Consider the following 19579-nt stretch of genomic DNA (forward strand, 5'->3'; position numbering starts at 1 on the left):
AGTGCAGCAGAGCGGTGTGAAGGCAAGCCTCAAGTTTGTACACTGTAACGCCCATATAAGAAAGTCCAGCTCACTGTGACATCACAGGGAGACAATGTTAGAAAAAACACTCTGAACTCGAGCGTTCAGAGCCATCCCAAACGTCTTTCAGGGCTCACATCCAAATTGCAACATTGTTACAACATTTAAGTGTGTCTTGCTAACACATTGTTTTTGTTTAGCTAGCACATATTAGTTTGATGTGGCTAGGTCAGCCTTGACAACATATGTGCTAGCTAAAACACACAGATTATAACAAATGCTAACAAATATACAACATATTTATATAATATAAATATATAATAACAAATGAAAAAGGAATAGAAGGATTAGATATAGACATAAATAAAGTATAGGGGAAAAAATATAAAATGTAAATAAATAAATAAATTAAAAAAGAAAATGTTCTTAATATTTCAATTCAGGCATATCGCTAGGGGTTTTCCATGAGATTAAATCTTTCAATTTCACTGCAATCTTTCTTTTCATGGTGTAGATCCTCCCAAAAGGCTTAACTGTACATACATTGGTAGAATATGTGCTTTGTAGTTTCTACAAATTGGCTACAGAATGAGTAATTATTGCATTCAAATCCAAAACGTTTGCATAGAAAATTAGCACATGCGTATATTCCAGAGAATGTTCAAATTATTCACTTTGGCTTTTGGTGGAATGGGAAATTTGTATTCGGGATACAGTGTTTTGTAAAATGTATATCGAATAACAAAGTTGTGTATTTTACAATCTCCAGTTTCCCCTGCTGGTAGAGAATTTGTTTCCGTGTAGTGTATGTCACCCTCTGATTGGCCACATCACACACATGTGACTTGTTCACGTGACTCATGCAACGCCTACAACCTCCAGCTAACCCGGATTTAATAGAGGAGTAAAATGGACAGAAAACACATACTCGACGGTGATTAGTGCTGTTTAACTATGAAACTAGAAGAGAAGGAACAAAGGATTTGTACTACTGACGCGAGTGGCTGCCAATCACGAGCAAAAGGAATGCGCTAAAACGGGCGCTGCTTGAGACGTTAAATCCGGAAACGTCTGAGCTGTACGTGCTGTACGTATGACGTCACGGCGTCAGCTGGCCCAATGTTTACATCCGGCAGTGGTGTGTTACTGACTGGATCCCCGAAAAAAAACAAGAGGCTGGTCACAAAGGAAACCACTGCCACAGACAAGATCCATCAGCGGTTCATTAAGGTATACTCTAACATGCGTTGTCATTTCACAACACCATATTGTGCTTGTTCGTGTTTCTCACCTTCTTCTCGCTGTGTTACTTCTTTTGTAATTCTCATTGAAATGCAGTCTGTTGTGGAGATTATTTGTGCTGTTCAACCTGTGTGGTTTGGTTACAGAGAGCTTCATTGTAAATGTAGTCTTAGATTAACTGCGGCGGAGGTCGTACATGTGAAAATACACCCCAGTTAAATAACAATGCGTTAATTCGGACCTATTCATGAGAAATGTAAATGAAGGACGCAAATGGTATTACAGTGGTAATATAATAAAATTCCTGTATGGTTTTACAGGAAGTGGTTATCCTACTAGCCTACTAAACCAAATATTGTGCTAGCGAAATGTGACACAGCGCCTCCTAGTGGCCTCTCCAATAATATAATATTACAGGAGTTTCTCAACGCTGCAGTCTATAAATGGATACCAGATGAAGGATGCTTATCCTGCCGTTTTCAGCATCTACTACATATACGTGGAACAGGAGAGCATGTTTATTCCCATGTGTGTGTTTTTTTTACGGCTTTGATCTTTGTCCTGTTGTCCAGGCCTCTGCTGCTGTTTTTAACACCTCTGGGAACCACAAAGGCTGCATTCACACCTAGCCGGGCTGCCAAAAGCAGGATTTCAACAGCCCCAGATTAAAAGCACCACATTTGTTAACTACAGAAAAGCAACAAAGCACTGTTAAGAGTGAGAAACCACTTTACTCAGGTTAGAGACCCTGTTAACTGTGGACAGTAAACTACAATAACTTGGTTTCTCTCCATCTTTAGGCATCATGGGTGGAGCTGTCAGTGCCGGGGAGGACAATGATGATTTGATTGACAACCTGAAGGAGGCTTATTACATCCGCTCAGACTTGGTAGAGCGGGCTTTCCGTGCCATTGACCGTGCCGACTATTACCTGGATGAATACAGGGAGAACGCCTACAAGGTGAGAAATGCAATGTCACGGTGTCATTGCAGGGTCATGTTTTGTACACATAAGTGGGAAGATGGAGGTATCTTGTTATCTAAATGGTGTGACTACATTATATTACATTACTAGAAAAAGATTCGGAGATGTGATTCACACCAAAATAATAACTCTAACTTAACATGCATGTTTTTGGAATGTGGGAGGAAACCGGAGTACCCGGAAAAAACCCACACACAATAGTAATAGTAATGGTAATGGTTTAATTTCATTTGAACATGCATCAGATTACAATTGAGTGCATCACATGATCAGTTCACAGTTCCACATGGCCAAAAGGAGTAGGAAGAAGCAAAGCTTAATAAATCCTACCCCCCCATCTGGTACTTTTACAATCAGTAACTGTTACATTTGTTCACTTCCTGCTTTCCATAATACAGTTTAAGGGTTTTTTTTGTGTTTTTTTTTAATAATGTACCTCGTACCGAAGTACGAGGTGATGTGACCATACAATGACATAATGGGTACCATAGTAAGTGTCAATATAGTGATATATATAGCACATCATGACTGGTTCAAGACTCTTCATCCTTGTATTTAGCAAACATCAACTGCTTGTATTGTTTCTTGAATTGGCTCATCGTTGTGCATTGTTTGAGGTCCTTACTCAATCCATTCCATAGTTTGATTCCACATACTGAAATGCTATGGTTTTTTAATGTAGTCCTAGCTTAAAAGTGTTTCACATTTAGTTCTGAAGTTCTGAGATCATATTTCTCCTGGATGACATTTTTAGGTAATTGGTTATTTTTAGCCTTATGCATTATTTTAGCAGTTTGAAGATGAACTATATCAGCAAGTTTAAGTATTTGTGATTTTAGCATTGAAAGTTTAAAAAGTTTAAAAAATATTAAAATATGACTTACTTATATACTCTTTATGGGCGTGCCCAAAGCGGTCCAACTGAGACTTGGTGTGATTGAAAAGAAAATGATTCTTACCTATGTTTTGTTGGTATTAGGACTTGGCCTGGCGACATGGGAACATTCACCTATCAGCTCCATGTATCTACTCAGAGGTGATGGAGGCCTTGGACCTCCACCCTCGTCTCTCATTCCTTAACCTTGGCAGCGGGACCGGCTATCTGAGCACCATGGTTGGCCTCATATTGGGTAGGTGCTTAGGAACATTTTCCCTGAATGAACAAGAAGGATGAAGATATGACATTTTCTTGGGATTGAGGTTGTGCACCAAACAATATATGGACTTGAACTGGAACAATACAGTATTAATAATAACCATGGGAGAAAGTTCAAGGACCAAAACTGTGGGATTTCTAACTATATGTTATTATTTCATTAAAATAATGTAATATAATCCCTTGAACGTTTCCGTGTGGAGTGTGTGGCTTTAATGTAGTGTTGATTATTCCAGGACCATTTGGAGTGAATCATGGTGTGGAGTTACATGCTGATGTCATAGAATACGCCTACCAGAAGCTTGACTCTTTCATCAAAACCAGTGACAGTTTTGACAAGTGGGTATCTAACCGTGTGTGTATACTAGTTGACCTGTGTACGAGTTTTTTTTTTTTATATTGTTATTGTTGTGCCTTTGAGCAGATTCGAGTTCTGCGAGCCATCCTTTGTGGTGGGCAACTGTCTGGAGATCCCGCCGGAGAGCCGCCAGTATGACAGAGTGTACTGTGGGGCAGGGGTGCAGAAGGACCATGAGGACTATATGAAGAACCTGATCAAGGTTGGGGGCATTCTGGTGATGCCTCTTGAGGAAAAGGTGAGTGAAGTTATTCCATATGGATCACAGTAAATTAAATGAAGTGGTTGAAGGAAAGTTCATCTTCCTTTTGTTTTATTTTCTGCAGCTGACCAAGATCACTCGCACAGGACCAAACAGCTGGGAGACCAAAAAGATCATTTCAGTGTCCTTTGCTCCTCTAGTGCTGCCCAAACTCAACATGAATGGCAAACCCAAAGCTGTCCCGTTACGTAAGTCTCACTTTTATTCTCTTTATTGACACAAATAACACGGGAGGAAACATTAAAAAAAAAAAAAGAGGTTAGAATGATGTGGTTGTGTGCTGTGTATTTAAATCAAATTCTCAAACTGTGGTACAAGTCCCACTGGTGGTATCAATGTTCCATTTAGTAGTACTACATTAAAAAAATAAGATTGTACTGAAAACATACACATGTATTAACCAAAGAAAACACCTCATAACCATAAGCCAATTATTCATTCATTCATTTTCTACCGCTTATCCTCACGAGGGTCGCGGGGGTGCTGGAGCCTATCCCAGCTGTCTTCAGGCGAGAGGCGGGGTACACCCTGGACTGGTCGCCAGCCAATCATAGGGCACATATAGACAAACAACCATTCACACTCACATTCATACCTATGGACAATTTGGAATTGTCAATTAACCTAGCATGTTTTTGGAATGTGGGAGGAAACCCACGCATGCACGGGGAGAACATGCAAACTCCACACAGAGATGGCCGAGGGTGGAATTGAACCCTGGTCTAAACCAATTATCAGTAGAAAAAAAAATATTTCCTAAACTATGTACACAAAACACATAAAATACACTTTTAAAATGAGAATTCTAAGTATAAATAGTAATAAAAAGAGTAAAACTCCTTACTTTCCTTTCTGTGGTCTTACAGGCCTTTCTACTTTGTTAAAATGTCTGCAAAGATAACTGCAAGATCTCTTTGTAATAGCGCACTGAATCCATGACCCCTCTAATATTTGATCTCGCCAGAATGTACAGGAAGTCCGCATCAACAATGAATTAATGGTTAAAACCGAGGGTCCAGTGTACTTTGGTTACTGTCCTCACTTCCTGTCTTTGCTCTGTTTTGTTCTTCAATTTTACAGCAAAGTATGAAGTGCAGACATTACAGGAGCTCGCTCGTTTCTGCATCCGACACACTCTGCAAGTGACCACAGATCGAGAAAACCAATCCCAGACCCGTGGCTCGTCCTTCAGCGTGGGCAGGGGTCTGGCTGTGGCCGGGCTACACAAGTACGGCCCTCGCTTCAAACGCCGCCGTGTTCATCGACGCCGCTGCAACGCCCTCGTCTTGGCCACCCGTCAGGTCGTTGGCAGCAGTATGAGTCCTGCATCTCTGGACAGCAACAATAACCAAGGAGGGAGGATGGAGGATGAAGAGGAGGCGAGGAGAGAAATCAGGGGGAGCAGGAGGGTTGCTAGAGCATCACGAGGGGTGATGGTGGAGGAAGAGATGGTGGAAGAAGAGGTTGAAGAGCAAGAGGAGGAGAAAGAGACGGGAGAGCTTCTTCGAGTCCAGCCTGCGATTAACGTGCTGAGAGAGAGGATCTTGGGCCTGCCGTTGCCCGAGCCTCTGAAGAGGTTCCTCTTGTACTACAGAAACAAGTGATCTGATCCTGAGTCAGCGCAAACAAGCCAGCAGAGACTGAAGCATCCCTCCCACTTATAGAAGGTAGGACAACATGTCTTCACTTCACGTGTCTGCCTGATGGATCTATGTGTAGATTATTCCTATATCCAACATGTTTGATCATTGTGAAGTTGTGATTTGCTGCTGAATGTATATAATCATGGACATTTTGTATGAAGCATCAAGCTTTGGTGTGAATAAATTGTGTTTTTTTTTGTAAATTGATCGGTATTATTGACTGCTGTAATAAAACAGATAATACTAAAGACAGTCCAGCAAAAGTGACTATTTTCATTGTTGAAGTCTGCAATTATATGCAAGTATATACAATTATGGACCAGTGATGAAGACAAACTCACTGTTTTATTTTATGACATTCATTTATGTTTTCATTGCCAGCATACAAAATACATTTTCGCTTATACCAAAATCAAAATTATGCAATATTAGTAAAGTGACACAAGCAAAGGCTTGCAGCAAGCTAACCTCGATATTGTTACATCTTCCATGTTTACATAACAACTACATTACAATCTCTCAATTACAGAGCCATGTATCCAGCTCTGTTGGAATGTCTGGAGGAATATTAGAGCGGGAAAAGCTTAACATAACACGGGAATCAGCAGTTTCAATTTATTGCTTCTGAAATGTCGTTTTTAAAGAACTCAACTACACTGCGCAGAATAGAAATTTAATAATATGTGTAGCGTTCTTGGTTTATGTGTTGTTTGTCATTGGAAGCTTAACATTGCAGGCCATTTAGCTGGATTGCATGGTAATGTTAGTATTTAAACATATATAAAGTGAATGTACACTGAGCAGCCATGTTGTTATAACCACAGATAAAGTAAATAACTTTTATCATCTTATTACAATTGCACCTGTCAGTGCGCAAGACAATACACAGCAAATGAATTATATCCTCTTAAGTTGCAGTTATGAAAAAAAAATAAACAAAATAACAAAGAAATGATGATTTGCCTGCTGGACAACTGGGTGAGAACATCTACTAAAAGTGTAGGTCAGCCGTGGCTGGTACCTACTGAAAGTAGTCTGAGGTAGGACAACTAGTGATGAGCGCTAAGCCTCACTAATGTGTGCAGGAAGTTAAGGCTATGCTGTGTTGATGGATCCCACACGTTCCTGAAAATGTTGGTTGCTTGTAGTACAAAGGTGACAGAAAGTGCATCACAGCTTGGGGGAGGCCATCCTATCAACAGCTATAGGTGCAACTGGGAAACCTTTGGTCCATATTTGAATGTATGCTCGTTACTTTGACATGCAAACGATGTTGCAGACAAAGTACACACCTCCATGGCCGCTTTTAGCATGATTAACTTTGTGGGTGTTTTTGCCTCCATGCCCTCCATCTCAATCTAATTCAATGATCTTTGTAATGTTGTGGACAGGGCTCCACATTAGAGTGGTTTTGGTGCCAAAACCTGTACATTATTTAGGTAGGTCGGGCTTTTAGCTCTTATACCTGATTGGTGTATGTTCTGTACGCATTAAGAACATTGTAACATACAATATGGTGTGTGTGTGTATATATATATATATATATATATATATATATGTATCTTTATTATATAACATAATGTCAGCCAAATTCAAAAGAATGAGTGCTAAGTGACATGAGTCGTGATAAAGGTGCCTGAAGTATACTCTTAAGAAAGCACCTGACAGTAGCAAATAGTGCGAATTAAAATAATTCATTGTATTTCTACAAAGCAGCATTAAGCCTTACAATTTATTTTGCCTTTTGCAGATCTTGTGAAGTCTTGGGCAAAATAAAAGCTGTTCTCTCAGAGTAGAACTCCAGCTTGGGAAGGTGCACAGGGACGATGTTGTTGGCAGATTGCAGCTTTCACTTGGGCACCAGCCCGCGGGATTGTGGGTACATAGGGGTTGCTGGATTGTGAGCACTGAATGAAGACGTCCAAGTGTTTGATTGCTTGCTTGTTCTTGGTCGCCTGAATGATCAACACGCATACAAAACAATTAAAATGCAACGCAGTGGACTGAAGTGGAGCAAAAGAGGGCTCTTGTTTGTTTCACTTACCCAGACTTTGGTTTCCTGAGGCTGCCGCTGGCACTGTCTAGAGGTGCAAAGCTGCCATTAAATCCTGACGCATCTACTTGAAGATCATCCTCATTCTTTAGTGCATCCTCCAGAGCTGCTGCTACCTTTGGGGCGATAACCGGCCGCTGATAGTCTTTGGTGGTCCGAGACGGCATTTCCATACCAAGAAGCAGGATGTTCTCAGCCTGGTGGGCGTGACAAAGACAAGCCAGGTAGTATGCATGTTTTGTGCAAAAACATCCTTATTCCATTACAGTTTTTGAATTGCAATTTTCATTAAAATCCAAAGAGGGCGGCACGGCGGACGAGTGGTTAGCGTGCAGACCTCACAGCTAGGAAACCAGGGTTCAATTCCACCCTCGGCCATCTCTGTGTGGAGTTTGCATGTTCTCCCCGTGCATGCGTGGGTTTTCTCCGTGTACTCCGGTTTCCTCCCACATTCCAAAAACATGCTAGGTTAATTGGCGACTCCAAATTGTCCATAGGTATGAATGTGAGTGTGAATGGTTGTTTGTCTATATGTGCCCTGTGATTGGCTGGCGACCACTCCGGGGTGTACCCCGCCTTTCACCCGAAGACAGCTGGGATAGGCTCCAGCACCCCCCCGACCCTCGTGAGGAAAAAGCGGTAGAACATGAATGCATCTTCAATCTCAATCCATCCGCTCAAAAAGCATAAAAATGCTATTCATACTTGAAATTTTACTTGTGATTTTACTTTATTTTTGTTTTAATAAACAAAAGAGCATGAAGAAAAAGTACAACTTACTTTGTATCTCATGTCAGGACTATCTTTCATGGCCGTGCGAGCATGGTTGCTGAGAGGCCTTCTGAATCCGATGGCAGACTGAGGCCTGCTCATCATTTGATGATCACTGAGCACAAAAAAACATACACAATGTGAGATTATGTATTGTGCAGGGCAAATGTGCTGTTCTACATGTTTAATCTTTTTTGTGTACAATCTGTTCTTTTACAGCGCTAATGGGAACATATGCTAGCCGGTGGTGGTGTTCTTATATTTTTGCGTAGTCTTAAAAAAAAAGAAATGTAGTGCCACTTGCATACAGACCTGTTAGAAGTGTATTCACACAGTGCAACACTTACTCCTCTATGTGTGTGATGGGCCTCATTTTCCAATATTCATCCTCCTCGTCGAAATAAGCCCTGTTGACTATTTTGCTCTTCTCTTCCGAAGGAATGAAATTCTCAATAATGAGATGCCTACAGGATAAAGGTTAGACACGGACACTGTCAGCATGTGCGTTATAAAAGGAGCACCAGGAAACAAGGGCCAAATATGGATAGCATTTTTCTATTAAGTGTGTACATTCGTGTTAGAAAACAATACAAAAACATGCTGTTTGGAGCGGCACACAGTGTGAGCCAATAGATAATTTACCAAAGATTTCATAATAATGACTAATGAACTTGATTGAGCAGATAGGAAACAGCATGCAGTCATTGTTTGGGGTCGGTGGCGTGATGTGCAAGATGCATACTTTAGCTTAAGGTCTCTGGTGAGCTCATTCTGGGTCTGTTCCAGCTCCTGGCGCTCATTGATGTGCGCTTCCTGGATGTCATGAATTTCAGCCTTCACTGCCTGCAGTTTGGCAAACAACTAGAGAAGAGAAACACAAGGGGAGAAGGGAATGAGGCTGCTTGTTTAAGAGTGCATACAAAAAAACTAATAAAAACTCAAATGTTATGGCCAATTAAATTGAATGGGAATTTTAATGACATATAATCATGTTACGGTTAACGTGACAGCAAATGCGATGACGTCACCCGTTATGAGCCAATGACATTGTTTACTGCTCCATCCTTCCATTTCCTATGCCGCTAGTCTTTAAATGGAACCACGGCTCAGAAGTAAGAATTTGATGAGAAAAGCCAACATTTAAAAGTGCAAGACGGACCAAAATGTGTTCATTGACTGAAACCAGGAAAATGCAACAAAATGGAGAGTTGTGAAGCACACAAGCGTATTCAAAAGTCAACTTACATGTTGAGTAAATGACTATAATAATAATGAATGCATTGATTTGAGGAAAGAGCTGAATGTCAATATTGCTATAAGCTGATATTGGTATCGGTAATAAAGTACAGGACAATATCGGTACATTGTATATGAGAGTAGGGCGGCACGGCGATCGAGTGGTTAGCGCGCAGACCTCACAGGTAGGAGACCAGGGTTCAATTCCACCCTCGGCCATCTCTGTGTGGAGTTTGCATGTTCTCCCTGTGCATGCGTGGGTTTTCTCCGGGTACTCCGGTTTCCTCCCACATTCCAAAAACATGCTAGGTTAATTGGCGACTCCAAATTGTCCATAGGTATGAATGTGAGTGTGAATGGTTGTTTGCCCGAAGACAGCTGGAATAAGCTCCAGCACCCCCCGCAACCCTCGTGAGGAAAAGCGGTAGAAAATGAATGAATGAATGAATTAATGTATATGAGTCGCTCTCTTGTCACTACCTTTTTCAATTTCTTGGTTTTAATGTCTACTTCCTGTTGTAGAGAACTGTAGGTCTCCTTCAGCTCCAGGGTCTCTTCATCACGACACTCCATTTGCTGTTGCATCTCTCGCTCTCTCCTTTTCTAGAAACACAAAAACATCAGGACCAAATGTAGGCATCTTGGATTTTAAGACGGCAGTGGATCACATGATGCAGTGAATGATTACTGCACTCAAATGATCAGGAGTCATGAGATGTTTTGTGATATTCAAGGTCATAAATACTATAAAAATGTCCAATAGGTTTCTCATGAAATCTAAGCTTTATGGAGATAGGCACTGTAAAGTTATAAACGGATTATTAGCCCATTAACAGTACAGAGATTTATAGTACCTGTTCAGCAATTTCATGCCTTTTCTGCTCCAGCATCTTCTGCTGCTCGTTGGTATGATCCACAATGTTCTTCCCCCCAACTAGAAGTTTACTCTCCATTGCCTGGAAAGAGATGAAACAGAAGATACAGCTTAACTAAAGTCCTAACGTACTGTATGCGCTGTGATTCGCTGCCGCTCACCTTAACTTTGGCTGCCAACATTTCTCCAGCCTCCTGCTCCTTCTTCAGGTCTTCCATTTTCCTCTCCTTCTCCTGAAGGAGTTGAGCTTTCTCATCAGCCACCAGGCTGTGGTCCTCCATGATAGCTCTCCTCTCTCTCTCTAGCTTCTCTTGCTGCTCCCTCCAATAATCAACTCTGTTGTCGCCGTCTTCATCATCCTCGCTCCCATCATCCCAACCATCCCCATTGCTACAATCCCCGGCCCTCCTCCTTTGCCTCCTTTTATTTTTCTTTCCTGTACGCTTCTCCAGCTGCGCCTTCAGCTTGGCAATCTCCTCCTGAAACTTCCTGAGTAGAGCATCCTTGGGGTCCTCATTCACGCGAGGCTTATTTTTTATGTTCTTCGCTCTGTTGGAGTATCGCAGCGTCGTTAAAGTCTCTTCGACATTGTAAGATGCCGGGCCAATGTTGGCCACCATGACAGTGCGGGCATTGCCCCCAAGAGAGTCCTGTAAAAGGCGTGTCAGTTTCGAATCTCTGTAAGGGATATGACTGCTCCTGCCATCCACCAGAGCGGATATGACATTCCCCAATGCAGAAAGTGACAGATTGATTTTAGTCGCTTCTTTCAGTCTCTCGCCCTGAGCTCCCGTCTTGGTTTGCCTTTCACTGCCAGCTAGATCCACCAGATTGAGTTTGCCAACTCGGATATGGTTCTCGCCATCCACCCCGAGTTCGCTGCATTCCACAGTGATTACAAAGATAGCATGAGAGCGAGAGCTGTGTTCATTCATGTTGGTGGCGCCCACTGAACGATTCTGATTGCCCACATTCATAACATTTTCAATTTCCCGCACACTCTTGGTGACAAATGATGACAGGTCCTTAACGTAAACACCAGTGTCCGGCCTCTCTCTCAGCTCAAGACGACGCAATTGGTCCTTAGAGAGTAAATCTCTGATCTCCTCCTGATAAATTTCTAAATAAGACGCTCGGACCAGGTACTGCTGATTCTGAGACCTTGAAATATGAGTGAAGATGTGGTCAAAAGAGTTGGGGATAACGCCTCTCCTCTCTGCGTCATTCTTTACACCCTCCATGGTGTATGTTTTCCCTGTGCCTGTTTGTCCATATGCAAAGATGGTTCCGTTAAATCCTTGAAGAACTGAATCCACAAGTGGCCTAAAGGTTTCATCGTATAGATCTATTTGCTTTGAGTTCCAGTCATACACCGAATCAAATGTGAAAACTTTGGGGAGTTCACCAGCAGAAGCTTCTCTAGGGTTCCTAACAATAATTTGTCCAAATTTGACATCAACAGACACCACACACTCAAATGCGGCTGCCCGTTCCTTCTCATTCATAGGACGACAACGGACCACTACTTTCACTGACTCGGAGCTCTTGCTTTTGGACATGTTGTGGACCGGAGGCTTACACACATACAGTTTGACAAGAGGTGTTCTCCAACCTGGGATTCAAGGAAAACCTACAAACAGAACCACCCACATCAGAACCTGCTGGAGAAAAAAAAACAGAATTAATTAAGAACCAATACAATTAACATACAAGTGCATCACTCATAATAGAAGACAATAAATAGTTCATTTTGTTTCTTGTTTGGTTTCCCAGGTTGTAGCATGTAGAATCATTTCTAGTGCCATAGAAGACCATCGCAGCATACGGTAACCATTGATGATGGTTGTAAAGTCAATAGCATTGATAGTTAAACTACAATCAGACTCTAAAACACCGACCACTTGCTAGCTACAGTAATCCCTTAATGTTGGACCTGCGGGTTAAGAAGTCGTCGGCGTTAAGATAACCAGCATTCACAGCGCGTTATTAAATGTTACTTTGATTGTATCGATTTGTGGTTGGCAACATTGCATCAACATCCCCGGATGACTAAAATAATCTAAAACCCACAACGAGACCACAACATTGAACAATCAACAGCAAACACACTGGTAACCAAGGCTACAAGTATTATAGCATATTCTACCTGGCCAACATTAGTTACGAGGCTCCAAATGAAATCACGATAGCACCAAACACCTTTTTAAAATGTACAGTGCGTAGGTCAAATGTGTTACATACGTACCTATTCATAAGACATCCAGCAAACTCGATAAAATGTAGCGTCGAACATTAGCTAATCCGACACTCAGCTAACCACTGGCTCATCGCTACAACGGTGCGGCTCCGGGGCTGAGTTGCCAGATTGTATATTTACATCCCCCATCTGAAGAAAGGGAACACTGTCAACTGTAGGTGAATTATACAGTTATAATCGGGAAACTTTGTTCCACGTTTGCATGCAGACGCAAATCAGCATTATTTATAAAAATGTCGTAAATTCGTATTTCCGAGGAAAATATTAATCCATATTAATAACAAAGTTGTTTCTCTCTATTTGGCAACTAGGTATGAGCAGACTGTCAGCTGGTTTTGTCTGCGTCCGGGAAACCAAAAAAAAAGGCCAACAGTCTCAGACTCCTGTTACTTAAAATACCAATGTTATGCACTGAACATCACAACAGAGGCATGGAGACAAAAATTACACATGAATATCGAATTCAAATTCCACAGAGGAACTGTGATGTATTTTTTATGATGTTACATGCAGATGTCACACTGTAAAGACATTGTTCTCTATTTGGACTTTGTTTTTTTTGCTTTTTCCTGATTACGGAGTCGCCACATATGATACTTAAATCACAACTGATTACAAATACACGAAATTGCAAAAAAAAAATCACCCAAACGTGCAAAACGAGTCATTTACTAAAATATCCATCCTTTTGCTATATTGCTTGTCTTGCTGAGCAGGAGTCTACCCCAGCGGACATCTTCTGCGTTAGGCGTGAGGTACACCCTGTAGTGATCACCGGTAAATCAAAAAACACCAACTAAAATCGGGTTTTAATGAGAGTAATAAGAATTGGCAGCGACAATAGCAACCCAAGACTGTTTTGGATTGATACCAAAATCAGCAGTATCGCCCAATCAGTGCGTTCAATATCGGTGTGGGCGGGACTCGAACCGGAAGTGAATTACGACCCATACAGTATTTTCTGAACTATTGTATTAAGCATCGGGCTCTTATGTCAGCATCGATGAGTAACTTAACCAAACATTGAGGAATGACGTTTTGTTACAATGAAAGACACACGTCAGAAACACCCACGTTAACATTCTAAACGGTCTTTTAATTTGGACTAATGAATGCCGCCGAACAACATATCACACAAGGCAATGGGGTCACGTGGGTGACTGGCTGTACTACGTAGACAGTGTTTGGTTTTTCGCCGGGTGAAATGTAAGTTTCAAGTTTTGTGATCATGAATTTTGGCACGACGTCGAGTAAACAAGTGTACCAAAAATTTGACACGACGTCGAGTAAACAAGTGTACCGAAAATGGCAGGTAAGCACAAGCCAATGTTAGTTAACTAGCATAATTCGTAGCATACAGTACGTGGTTACAGGTTACATTGCTATTGTTAACTAGAAAAGCATCCGACAATGCTGACATAGAAAGCTACTTGCACATTTCCCTCAACTTTTTTTTTTTTTACTGAATAATTAAATTAAATTCGAAACCAACGGTGGAATACTTCTATTTGACACTACGCTGTGTAAATGGGCCAATCTCGCCAAGTGGTGCAAAACAACAACAAACATGCATGTATATGAAAAAGTACGTTCAGTGAGGGTAAAACAAAAAGTGTTTTAAAAAAAAGAGGCGTTACATGTCTTTGGACACACCTGTTAACATGTTATATGACACAGGAAGAAGTTTTATTCATTTGTTTTTATTCATTTCTCCAACAGGTTCTGCGCTGTGCATTCAGTTGGTGAAGCATTACTAGAAAGGTCATCCTAGCCTGAACAAAATGTCCAGTAACTGTGAGTCTATAAAGGTTGTGGTCCGTTGTCGTCCTATGAATGAGAAGGAACGGGCAGCCACATTTGAGAGTGTGGTCTCAGTTGATGTGAAGTTGGGACAAATTATTGTCAGGAACCCTAGGGATCCTTCAACCTCAAAAGTTTTCACATTTGATTCGGTGTATGACTGGAAGTCAAAGCAAATTGAGCTTTACAATGAAAGCTTTAGACCCCTTGTGGATTCAGTTCTTCGAGGATTTAACGGAACCATCTTTGCATATGGACAAACAGGCACAGGGAAAACATACACCATGGAGGGTGTAAGAAACAACCCAGAGAGGAGAGGCGTTATCCCCAACTCTTTTGACCACATCTTTGGTCACATTTCAAGATCTCAAAATCAGCAGTACATGGTGAGAGCATCATATCTAGAAATTTATCAAGAGGAAATGAGAGATTTACTCTCTAAGGACCAATCACGTCCTCTCGAGCTGAGAGAAAGGCCGGACACTGGTGTTTACGTTAAAAATCTGTCATCGTTTGTCACTCGAAGTAAAGAGGAGATTGAAAATGTTATGAATGTGGGCAATCAAAATCGTTCAGTGGGCGCCACCAACATGAATGAACACAGCTCTCGCTCTCATGCCATCTTTGTAATCACTGTAGAATGCAGTGAACAGAAGGTGGATGGCGAGAACCATATCCGAGTTGGCAAACTCAATCTGGTGGATCTAGCTGGCAGTGAAAGGCAAACCAAGACGGGAGCTCAGGGCGAGAGACTGAAAGAAGCGACTAAAATCAATCTGTCACTTTCTGCGTTGGGGAATGTCATATCCGCTCTGGTGGATGGCAGGAGCAGTCATATCCCTTACAGAGATTCGAAACTGACACGCCTTTTACAGGACTCTCTTGGGGGCAATGCCCGCACTGTCATGGTGGCCAACATTGGCCCGGCATCTTACAATGTCGAAGAGACTTTAACGACGCTGCAGTATTCCAACCGAGCTAAGAACATCCAGAATACACCGTGCGTCAATGAGGACCCCAAAGATGCCCAGCTTAGGCGGTTTCAGGAGGAGATTGCCAGGCTGAAGGAACAGCTGGAGAAGCGTTTAGGAAAGAAAAACAAAAGGAGGGAAAGAAGGAGAGCTGGGGATTGTAGCAAAGATGATGGTCAGGAAGAAGAAAGTGATGATGAAGGTGAGGACAACAAAGACAATTATTGGAGGGAGCAGACGGAGAAATTGGAAAGAGAGAGGAGAGCCATCATGGAGGACCACAGCCTGGTGGCCGAGGAAAAAGCTCAACTCCTTCTAGAGAAGGAGAGGAAAATGGGAGACCTGAGGAAGGAGCAGAAAGAGGGAGAGCTACTGGCAGCCAAAATTAAGGTAAGCACCACCCCGCCAGTATGATTTATTGTGGTATTACAAGACTATGATGTAAATATACAATAATAATCATTGATAAATAATGTGACAGTAAGAACAAAGCAGACACTGGTCTCGTATTGAATTCTATTTCACTGTAGAGATGTATCTCTTATTTCCCCATTGCAGACAATGGAGAGTAAACTTCTAGTTGGGGGGAAGAACATTGTGGATCACACCAACGAGCAGCAAAAGATGCTGGAGCAAAAAAGACAAGAAATTGCTGAGCAGGTACGACTGAGTGGTTAGAAGATTGTAGGTAAAATCCCAAGGTCTTGTGTTAAACAGGCTTTGCAAGTATTTGGATGCGGTTGGGTATCTTGTATTGTAGCATCAATTAGTGTACTTCCTGTTTCTATATTGTTGCAAATCACTGACTTGTTTTGCATTTATAGTTCAGTCTGAGGTGATTAAGCAATCACGTTGTCCTTCCAGAAATGTCGAGAGCGAGAGATGCGACAACAGATGGAGTGTCAAGATGAAGAGACTCTAGAACTAAAGGGGACCTACAGTTCACTGCAGCAGGAAGTCGATGTTAAAACCAAGAAAGTCAATAAGGTAATCAAATCATTGTGATGCTAGCACTGACTGATCTCATAATTTTGGTGAAGTGGACTTGTTTCTCTGTGTTAATTTTTTCTTCTTCGTTCTCTAGTTGTTTGCCAAACTGGAGGCGGTAAAGGCAGAAATCCATGACATACAAGAGGCACACATCAGTTCACGGCAGGAATTAGAACAGACCCAGAACGAACTCACCAAAGATCTTAAACTCAAGTATGATGCCTGCCTACTAAAGTCAAGTATTTCACCCTAAAAAGGCTGCTGTGATCACATTATCGATTGTGTGCATGATTTCATCTGATTGAATGTTGTCTGAATATAACACCAATTAACTCACATTTACTTTAATTTACATTCATTGGTTCATCATACTGATCAATCCGTCCATCCATTTACCCATACCGCTCAAGCTGGAGCCTATGACAGCTGGCTTTGGGCAAGAGGCATGGTACACCCTGGACTGGTTGCCAGCCAGTCACAGAGCACATGTAGTCAAACAACCATTCAATCTCAATTTAGAGTCTCCAATGACCCTAACATGCACATTTTTGGGATGTCAGAGAGATGACCAAACAGCTCGCTCATCATGCTATTATTATTTGATTTTGCAAGTTGGTATGCTGTCATATTTCTTTTAATCCAACAGACTCTGTTAAATAAAATAACACTCATTGAGACATGTTGTGCATCTTTCACATTATCACTTGTAGTTGTTGTTCTTTTTTAGGTCTCTGCTGATTGACAATTTTATTCCGTTGGAAGACAAGAAAAAAGTTGTGAACAGGGCTTATTTTGACGAGAAGGATGAATGCTGGAACATGAGGCCCATTACACGTATTGAGACGTAAGTCCAATGTTTTTATGGTACTTGGACTGCTTTACTCGAGGGTACCTTGGCAGTTGTCAGAAAGCAGACAAGCAACTCTGTTGGAATTTTCAGTTTCTATCCAGCAATACCACAATGGTGCTTTAGCAGATGGAGAAATTAGATTTTTTTTGTCATTCTGAGGCCGTTCTGTGCATATTTTCTTATGTGTTCAGTGATCGTGAGGTGCTGAGCAGGCCTCAGTCAGCTATTGGATTCAGACGGCCTCTCAGTCATCATGCTCGCATGGCCATGATGATTAGTCTTGACATGAGATACAAAGTAAGCTGGATTGATTCAGAATTAGATACCATTGTTTTGCAGGTCAGCTCTGCTCTTATGATGTGAATAGTTTCAGAGTTCAAACTAAATATTTATCTGTTTTGGCTCTCAGGCAGAAAACCTCCTGTTGTTGGACATGGACCTTCCATCTCGTACCACCAAAAACTATCAGCAGCCAGTCATCGCTCCAAAGGTTGTGGCAGCTCTGAAGGATGCTCTTAAGGATGAGGAGGATCTCGAGGTTGATGCGTCAGAATTTAATGATTGCTTTGCACAACTAACCAGTACCAGTGGCAGTCTGAAGAAACAAAAGTCATGGTAAGTTTTAACAAACACCGGTCTGTACTTCACTTAAACACACTTATGTTGAAGTCGCAGATGCTGGTTTGGCTTGGCTGTAGTCAAAATATCAGAATTCTTTTAATTGTTTGTCATGGATTTTATCATTCAGTCGGTCAAGAACAGACAAGCAGTCCCGCACCGCTTCATGCAGCCCTCATAATCTTACTTCCCCAATTTACCCACAATCCCGTGGGCTGGTGCCCAAGTGAAAGGTTCTATGAAAGCACATTTTGGGGACTGAAATATGTGCCAGGAGAGACTGAAATTTTATGCACATTAATTATATGTTTAGCAATCATATACAAGATTGTTTTTTTAGAATGTGTAAACATGTTTGAACATTCTCTGTGAATATCTCATGTGTCGAATTACATTGCTAAATGCTGTAACTGTCACATACATTTGAACTATGTATTATAATATGGTAAAATAATTCACTTGTGAATTTTACATGTTTTTTCTTAGATGTATTTGTAATAAAACAAACTTGGGACTTAGTGGTTTCCATTCATGTTTTATTTTATTTCGCCACGAGGGGGCAGAGTTGTGTCGTAGAAATGTTACTTGAAACAGGCGCAAGGCTTCTATTGGGAGCGGCATACTTTTCTCGTTATAATTTAATTCTTTAATTTGTAAACCAAACAAACAAACCAATCAATCCATTTCTACAAGTCCCAAGAATCTACAACTTTCTTTCTCTTTGCCCCTACATGTCATCATCAGTAGATGTTGACGCGTGACAGATTATCATAAAAGAAATGAACACAATGGATTTAAAACATCTGGGGGTGAAGATGGAGAAACCCAATACCCAAAACACTTCAAACCTTTACAGCCATCTCGGCCCTGAAGCATGAATCACTTTAACATCTTTAACAGCCAACTAATCAGAGCCAATTTGTGTGTGAAACACTCCCAAGATTCTGTTGTGTGATTTTTCTAACCATTTATCTCATTTACAAGACAGGGTGGCTGTTTTATTGTTGCCTCCCTGGCCGATCGGGACTGCCTTGAAGTCTTGGAGAAATTGAATTAAGGGTGTTTTTGTTTGGGTGTGTTTGTGACTGCATATACAGCATTGTTTTGTGAAATTTGACAGGATTTGGAGTGAAAGTAATGTGTCATTTCCTGTGACTGTTGATATCCTTTTTGCCAGGGTCATAATGTTATGGTGACCTTGAGAATTACTTTTGTTATTATTTTGTTTCCTTTATCGGCACAATCATTCATATAAAAAAAAGGCAAATATTATTTTTTTCTCCTTTGCTCTTCTGTTTTGGATTGTCAGTAGGTTACATGACTGTTCACTGATAACACAAATACTAGTAAGTACCTTTTTGAAGGATATGGGATTATACTGTACTTTCAACAATGACACTGAAGATGTGGTGAGAAGGTATTGCATTGTATTGAGGAACATGCGTGATGGTCCAAAAGAGTGATGTTATTCTCCCTGAAGAAGTCCTTGATG

At 41.3% G+C, this 19579-nt stretch overlaps 3 protein-coding genes across 7 annotated transcripts; 2 read left to right on the forward strand and 1 right to left on the reverse strand.

The window, feature by feature from the left end:
• Positions 1 to 891: 891 nt before the first annotated feature.
• Positions 892 to 5925, forward strand: LOC131104025 (protein-L-isoaspartate O-methyltransferase domain-containing protein 2). Of its 2 annotated transcripts, XM_058050712.1 has the most exons (8): positions 893 to 1251; positions 1836 to 1980; positions 2064 to 2224; positions 3228 to 3378; positions 3641 to 3743; positions 3829 to 4000; positions 4089 to 4212; positions 5105 to 5923. In XM_058050712.1, exons 3-8 carry the CDS (start codon positions 2069 to 2071, stop codon positions 5626 to 5628), a joined length of 1230 nt encoding a protein of 409 aa, XP_057906695.1. In that variant the 5' UTR covers positions 893 to 1251; positions 1836 to 1980; positions 2064 to 2068; the 3' UTR covers positions 5629 to 5923. The 2 variants fall into 2 exon arrangements, with proteins under 2 accessions (XP_057906696.1, XP_057906695.1); XM_058050713.1 differs by lacking the exon at positions 1836 to 1980 and having other exon boundaries at positions 892 to 1251; positions 5105 to 5925.
• A 64-nt stretch (positions 5926 to 5989) lies between these two features.
• LOC131104024 (kinesin-like protein KIF3B) lies at positions 5990 to 13012 on the reverse strand. 2 transcript variants are annotated; one of them, XM_058050711.1, is made up of 9 exons: positions 12847 to 13012; positions 10763 to 12259; positions 10582 to 10683; positions 10208 to 10330; positions 9234 to 9352; positions 8839 to 8955; positions 8501 to 8606; positions 7712 to 7917; positions 5990 to 7622 (listed from the first exon to the last, which is right to left on the reverse strand). In XM_058050711.1, the coding sequence occupies exons 2-9, from the start codon at positions 12158 to 12160 to the stop codon at positions 7517 to 7519; spliced, it is 2277 nt and encodes a 758-aa protein (XP_057906694.1). In that variant the 5' UTR covers positions 12161 to 12259; positions 12847 to 13012; the 3' UTR covers positions 5990 to 7516. The 2 variants fall into 2 exon arrangements, with proteins under 2 accessions (XP_057906694.1, XP_057906693.1); XM_058050710.1 differs by having other exon boundaries at positions 10763 to 12262; positions 12847 to 12976.
• Positions 13013 to 13824: 812 nt separating this feature from the next.
• On the forward strand, positions 13825 to 19298 carry LOC131104206 (kinesin-like protein KIF3B). Of its 3 annotated transcripts, none has more exons than XM_058051144.1 (9): positions 13825 to 14170; positions 14578 to 16019; positions 16188 to 16289; positions 16494 to 16616; positions 16714 to 16832; positions 17347 to 17463; positions 17661 to 17766; positions 17879 to 18084; positions 18218 to 19298. In XM_058051144.1, the coding sequence occupies exons 2-9, from the start codon at positions 14640 to 14642 to the stop codon at positions 18315 to 18317; spliced, it is 2253 nt and encodes a 750-aa protein (XP_057907127.1). In that variant the 5' UTR covers positions 13825 to 14170; positions 14578 to 14639; the 3' UTR covers positions 18318 to 19298. The 3 variants fall into 3 exon arrangements, 2 of the variants coding, with proteins under 2 accessions (XP_057907127.1, XP_057907128.1); XM_058051145.1 differs by having other exon boundaries at positions 13825 to 14064; XR_009119746.1 differs by lacking the exon at positions 17661 to 17766.
• The last annotated feature ends 281 nt before the right edge of the window (positions 19299 to 19579 follow it).

This window comes from Doryrhamphus excisus, chromosome 16 (assembly GCF_030265055.1).
Source record: "Doryrhamphus excisus isolate RoL2022-K1 chromosome 16, RoL_Dexc_1.0, whole genome shotgun sequence".
Taxonomy (NCBI): domain Eukaryota; kingdom Metazoa; phylum Chordata; class Actinopteri; order Syngnathiformes; family Syngnathidae; genus Doryrhamphus; species Doryrhamphus excisus.